The 7,047-nt window shown below is 43.8% G+C and overlaps 1 protein-coding gene across 1 annotated transcript; it reads right to left on the bottom strand.

Moving 5' to 3' along the window:
• Nucleotides 1–1,567: 1,567 nt before the first annotated feature.
• Nucleotides 1,568–5,434, bottom strand: LOC109412596 (TRAF3-interacting protein 1). Its single transcript, XM_029860491.2, has 5 exons — nt 5,003–5,434; nt 4,677–4,794; nt 2,292–3,667; nt 2,028–2,230; nt 1,568–1,968 (listed from the first exon to the last, which is right to left on the bottom strand). The coding sequence occupies exons 1-5, from the start codon at nt 5,132–5,134 to the stop codon at nt 1,818–1,820; spliced, it is 1,980 nt and encodes a 659-aa protein (XP_029716351.1). The 5' UTR covers nt 5,135–5,434; the 3' UTR covers nt 1,568–1,817.
• Nucleotides 5,435–7,047: the final 1,613 nt, after the last annotated feature.

The raw sequence follows: 7,047 nt of genomic DNA, 5'->3' as shown, positions 1-7,047 counted from the left end.
TTCAAAAATAGTCGAAAAACACAAAATTAATTTGATGCACCTCTTAATTTTAATGGATTTGGCTGAAATTTTGACCAGTTACTTCTTTTAGGATGCCAATCAAAATATGGGGGTGGACTTGAGAATCAGAGAACATTTTTGAAAAGCTGGACAGGCCTAATGTGCACATTCAAACTGTCGACGACGCCGCGGCCGATCCGAATGAAAAAAAAGCGTCACTTCCACTTTGCCTCCAAAAACACACTCAACCGCCCCGTACGAAGATGAGCACGCACGCAGGAGACGACGCGATGCAACGACAAACCAAGACAGACTGAAATGTCATCCGCTGCTGGAATCACACGACCGACTCGCACGAAAACTAGTTTATCTATAAAATCACGCACACAGGACGACGACGCGATGCAACGACGAACCAAGACAGACTCCAAGTTGAAGGCACATCGGAATCAGTTATAAACTGATGCACATACCTAGAAGACAGGCCTCGGTAATGTTTAACCACAGACAAACAGACGCCTTACTCTACCCACTTCCCATCGTTTCCCTTTTTAACCGACTACTCAAATATTCTGTAGTTCGCAAATCTGTCGTTCATGGCGCTTGCATCGTTTTTGCTCCTGTTTGACGTTTGCTCACTACCGCCATCTACTCATATCGCACTTTGTTCCAAGGTATACGTCTGTTTGTCTGTGGTTTAACCTCAGTGCATCTGCATCTCGTCGAAGCACTATCAGCCACAAGTTTTCAGATGGGTCGCTGAAGGTAGTGTAGCATAAGGGCACTGACAACCATTGTGCAAGCCTACATTCAAAAAGATCGCAAGGTTCTTGTAAAGTCACTAATCAACGACAACGGCACCAGCGTTGAGTTCGCGCAGTTCTGCCTGGAGGGCGGGATGAATCTCGTGGACACATTCCAGCGAGTGATGATGAAAATCCGAGAGGAGAGAGGAGCCATCCAAGAAGCCCTGAACACATTTCCGATAGTATATCATCGTCACCGAATCCTTCCGAAGCCATGTCCAGGCGATGAACTTGTTTCGTCCGCCAACAGTTCAACTGTCGGACGACCAATAAGGTTCACGGTAATTTGGGAAAAGTGATCTAGTCTATGCCAAGTTCCGATAGCACACCGCATGATTCTGTCCAAGGCCAACAAACATCAGTTGCTTTTGGACATTCTGCTACAAGCCTGGAATCAACATCCGTCAAGTCAGGCTCAAATATCACGGCATTCTCCGTAACGTCCATCTTCGTTACGAACACGTTACGAACACCATGCGTTCCGGTGGCACAGATGCGCCATCTGAACACTCGACTCCAGTGCAAGTTACACCAGGTCAACCGAACGAGTTCTGGGTATCCCACCTGTTCGCCCGCAGCAAGCTTTGTCGAAGAGAGACATAAACAAGAGCGTCAACTGTTCAGTCATGCAAAGTAAAAATCAGAGGTCTTGATTCCATCTAGAATAGCACAACCACATTAAACAGGCGGTATTCAAACATTTCACAACAGAACATGGTTAAGTTTCGGACAATATGAGAGAAGGTTGCTAGGAAGTATTTGCGGATTTTTTTTAATATCATTGATTTTGAGTTTCGTGCATTCTTGTTAATTTCATGCCAGTTCAAGATTGTGATTTGTATGTACGATATTTCATAATCGATGTTTTTTCTGGGTTTACATGATGATATCTTTGTCAAAACTTTGCATGCTGCCCCAACAGCTTCAGTAGGTACTAGCTACTTTTGATTCCTATAAAATTTAAAATTTATAAAGTCGTAGAAAACACAACACGTGGGAAACAAAACTGTCTTAAATCTCGGTCATGTACAATCGCTCAATCTTTTGCTCGTTTTGAAGAATGTTACCCCTGGTTACGTCCACCATGTCGCGGTACTCCTTGATGTTGGTCTCAATCTGGGCGAGCTGATGTTTCAGCGGTTCGATTGCATTTTCATTCGCACTGTGGAATTAAGATATGCACGATATAAGAACATGTTTCAACTAGCTCAAACAACATACCTTCGTTCCTTGTTTAGATCAACAACCGCCCTCGAATAAACCTGCTGCCAGTTGGTCAGCTCACGTTCCATAGAGTCAATATCCTCCTGTATGAAATCCATCAGTTTTCCCAGGGGATTCACAGATCGTGTCAGCTTTTGAATCGACTCGCGTAACATCTCCATCTGCTTCACGGACGATTGTCTTTGACTTGTGGTCCATTCCTGTATTTGTTCAAACATTTTTTGTTATTGATAAGATTTTCAATGCTTCGACTATACTTACGTTATCCAATTTCTTGGGAGCCTCAACTGCTGCCTCTGGTCCCGCTATGTTCGAGAACTCCTTCTGCGTTTCCAGAATCTGTTGCACCAGATGGCCTTGCTCTTGCTCTTCCTTCACCTCACTCGATTCGACCTGTGCACCACTGTAGACATCGCCAGCCTGAGTGGGATCTTCAATGACGATCAGATTTTCCCCGTCGTCGTCCAGCAGTTCGTTGTTGAACACTTCCATTTTGACGTTGATCTCGCCCAACTTGGTCGTTTCGTTTGGCTGCAGGACAATTTCGACGTTTTTCTCCTTCCGTCGGGGAGCTCCAGGCCGCGCGGAAGGTGGTCGAACACTTGGTGGCCGCAGGCTCGTTCTCGGTCGCATCACGCTGTCCACTGATTGTTGGCGGTTTATTGTAGGCTTGACGGCGATCCGTTCACTCGCGATCGGTTCGATCGGGTCCGAATCGTGCCTAACGATGGGCTCCCCCATGATGCCGCTGTTCTGCCGGCTTGGTCCCTGAATTTCCAGACCGTTGTATTGGTTCAGTTCTCCTAGAGCGTTGTTTTCACTGGGTGTTAGGCTTCCCTGCTTCTTGAGCGACGATCTACGGCTGGAGTTCTTTTCCGATCGACGCAATTCCGCTTCTTCGTCTATCACGGCAATCAGTTCTTCCTCGGCGGTGGCCAGAGTCTTCTTGCCGTGCACCTCTGGTGCATCTTGGGTTTCTTTCAGTGAGTCTTTGCTATCGTTTTCCATGCTTGATTCGGCAATGTTGTTCAGCGGGTGCTTTCCATTCACTGAAGCAGGTTCTTCCTTGATGGATTCCGATCGTTTCAACGGTTTCTCTTTATCTTTTGATTTTTGTTTTTCTAGTTTCTTCTTATCGTTTGTCAGTTTGGGGTCTACTTTACTAGTTTTGGATTTTTCCACTTTACTAGAGCTGCTTGTTTTCTCTTTTTCTTTAGGTTTACTCGTCTTTTCGATCTTTTCCTTTTTGTTCTTTAGGTCTTCTTTTTTGGTTTCCGGAGCATCACTGTTTCGCTTTGTTCGATCTTTGTCTTTTGCTTTTACTTTATCCTTATCTTTGTCTTTTGATTTCTCCTTTTCTTTCTCTTTGCTTTTGTCCTTCTCCTTTTCGACACCCTTCTTCTCCTCCTTCTTTTTATCATCTTTGCTTTTTACTCCGTTTGTGATTGCCGGTTCATTGTTGCCATTGCTAGTACCTGCCGCTGTTCCTTTTACGTAGGCTTGGACAGCGCTCGAGCTGTCCAGCTTCTTATCCAGAGCAGTTCCAATTGCCTGCAGCAGTTCGTTTGTTTTATCCGCCTCGAGACCGGCAACGACCTTCGAGGGACGTACTTTCAACTCTTGGCCAGTTACTGATTCTGGGGGAGGACAGTGTTAGCAACATGACATTAGTAAGGCGAATGTTCTAGAATTATCCTTAGGCCTAACCCTTTCTTTCCTAAGACTTTGAACGACTATTTCTATGCAAAAAACCGTTTCTGAAAAAAAAGTTCTTGAACAAAAGTTATTGGACATTCGCCTAGTTTTTTGGATATTCCAGATCAATCTATTGAAAAGTAGGCACTTGAAGAACCAGCAGGCCTTAATATACTGTACTTTGACATGAAATAGGGCTCTGCATGAAATTCTCTCCTTCTCTTTAACTCTTACAAAAATTTTGTAAACAACAAGGCCAAGAAACGTCAGAATCCCATACAAAATCAAAACAATGCCCTATAAAATGATTTAGTCAGCTATCCCCCAACCTGTGAACTGAACAGTGGTTCAGGGTCTGTGTCATTTGGCTTAAGGTCGTTTGGCATAAAGACATTTGACATAACAAAGAAGGGTGCATTTCCATTATGCCAAATAACCTCATGGCATACGACCTTATGCCAAATGACACGTTTCCATTGTTCTTACTTGACAATCCGATCAACGCAGATCCAAAAGGCTATGAGCCATTTTTAACTGGAAATTCTAGAAGATTATTTCAAAAGAAGCATAAAGGACGAATGCATTTTTTATATTGAAAAGCTACGAAATGATTTTTTTTTTTCCTCTTCTGTTGGAGAATTTAAGCCACTGCGTCCAATAAGCTGAACTTTTGTGGCATACGAAATGATTAAAACGAAATTAATAATTAATTTAGTCACGAAATAAATTCGTTCATATATAATCACTCAGGTAAACGCTCACAACAAAAAACTTTTTAACTGTCTGTAACACGCTCCACACCGACGTTAACCCTTCCACGTGTTTCCACCAATCACCGTGGCAACCATTCAGCCCCTTTTCACCACCCCAGACAACGCACGTTTCGTTATGAATGAATAAATAAACCCCGTCCCAACGGTGTACATATGGTAGAAGCAACACAACACTCACTGGTAACATCAATCAACTTCTGCAGATAGGCAATCTTCGCATCCCGATCCTTGATGTTATCGGATATCAGCTCATCGGGTGTGTAGAGCCCGCCCAAAAATCCGGTGTCCTTGATGACCTAGAAATAGAAACCAAAACACACCGATATATACACCTCGGCTGTGCTCGTTTGTGAGGAAAATTCCTTGACTCAGTCAAATACAACAGCGCAGAGAAGGCTTGTAAAAAAGGTGACGAAATGAATGGGGTGCAAAACTTAATCAATAATTTGCGCTTAGTAAATTGCTCGGAGGAAACGAAACGATCTCGATTTCAAATTTACTGACCACATTGATGACGTCGTGCAGGAACCGGAACGGCGGTTTCTTCAGCAGTTTATCCGTTAGGGCCGGCTTTTTTACATATTTCCCTAGGACGGTTTGGGTCCGTTTGATGATGGCAGGATCTGGGTCACCCATTTTTGTGGACTATTTGCAACTGTCTTCAACTCGATACACGTGGTAATTTCACACTTCCCTCGTCCATTTACACATAATGCTGCGATTGTTTAAATTCTAGATCAAGTATCCTGGGTTTCACTGAAAATTTGAAAACTCAAAAGCCCAGATCTAGTGGTCAGCACACGACACGATGTAACTGCTTGTTTTCTGCGTTTTACGTCTGCTCGAGGCCATCGCGAAAGGATAATGTAAATCATTGTTGTAGACCAAATGGTTACCAGGGAAACGTGTATGTCTGCTACCTACCTGTTATTATTACGGGGGCGTTGAAAGGTATGGGTGGGGATTATTGCGGGTGGGCATAACAAGCATTGCGCTTGGAGAGCATTTTCAATTCCCATTGAGGTTTACAGAATAAATATGATTAGCATTCCTGATACGGGATAAAAAACCAGGTTGGGATCACCCTTTGAAGACATCGTAATGTTGCACAAAGGGAAAATCGGGTAACCAACCCCAGTTTGTTCGTAGGCAGACAGGCAACGGGGGGTTTACTTCTGCTAGTTTCAGCGTCTGTTGGGGGTGATACACAAATTATGTCACGCAAAAATCGAAGATTTTTAAACTCACTTTTCAGTGTCTTGTACTTGACTTGTCGAGTCAAGTACAAAACACTGAAGACGACCTTACAGTTGAGGTCGAAATACGTATCTGTCAAAGGATGCAAATTCTTAGTGGAATTCAAAGGAACAGTACTTAAGGTGAAACGGGACGCCGTGTTATTTTTCCTATCTTGCCTCTCTTTCTAACAATTTGCCTCGCGATTTTGAAGATGGTAATCTTGAGACCTATCGCACTGAAGATGCTGAAAACCAATCAGCATATGCACTGCAAGTGAGCATACACAATGATAGGTTTTTGTTGCAAAATATGAAGTAGAATCTGAGATTACCATCTTAGTAGCAACAGAGCAATGGCGGATATTTTCTCGACCGTCCCGTCCGCCCTTAACGCGATTTTCTTTTTACTTTCAGATATTCCCCTAACAAGCCCAAGTTAATCATCATAAACTTGGTATGGTAAACTACTAATCTCTGAACTTCATCGGGAGCATCCGCATACTCGCCGATCTACTAGGACACTAGAACACTAACACACATTTGGAATCTAACAGCAAGGCAACGTCGTTGAAGAACAGCGTTAACAGCAAGGGGCCTAGATTGATACCTTGTGGAACGCCCGATTTACTGCTAAACGCACAGGAAAGGCACGAACCAAGTTTAACACGCAGAACTCATTGTAAGAGACAGCACAGACAAACAGACGTAACACTCTTCAAAACGGCTTGGCACATGCATTTAACGATCAATTCAAATTTCATTTGATTTGCGCGATCGTTCCACCAGATGCGCTAGTGTTCGATCGCTTTGACGTTTGACAGTGTACACGTTGCTGAATGATGCAAACGAAAATTACAGGTAATTTGTTTAGTAGTGTGCGTGTCAGCAAAACGTCAAATCGAAATCTATCATGGCTGACAGTGTCACGCGCGGTTCTACCAACAGATGGCAGTGTGCTCATAAAAATGACACCGGGCAAAAGTTTTTGATGAATTTTCTCTAAGAGTTACGTCTGTTTGTCTGTGGAGACAGCTTTTCAACCATAGAGTAAGACGCTCAGATACGCCTAGACAGTAGAGGTTTCAGGAGGGAGACTAGGATTCTTTCCTAAGCGATCCATATCCACACTTTAGTGTGGACTTACCACCTTTGGCACCGGGAGGTGACCGATCACCAGGACATACGAACTGCTCAAGCGGAGTAAGCCTAGGCGTGACAGGGGACCAGCAGTGGACTCCGCTGATCCTCTTCAGAAATTCCACACATCCGGAAGCAATTGGTAGTTGAGATGGTACATGCTTACGTAACTGC

The sequence above is a fragment of the Aedes albopictus genome, chromosome 1 (genome assembly GCF_035046485.1).
Source record: "Aedes albopictus strain Foshan chromosome 1, AalbF5, whole genome shotgun sequence".
Taxonomy (NCBI): domain Eukaryota; kingdom Metazoa; phylum Arthropoda; class Insecta; order Diptera; family Culicidae; genus Aedes; species Aedes albopictus.
This window is presented reverse-complemented; position numbering and strand designations above follow the sequence as displayed.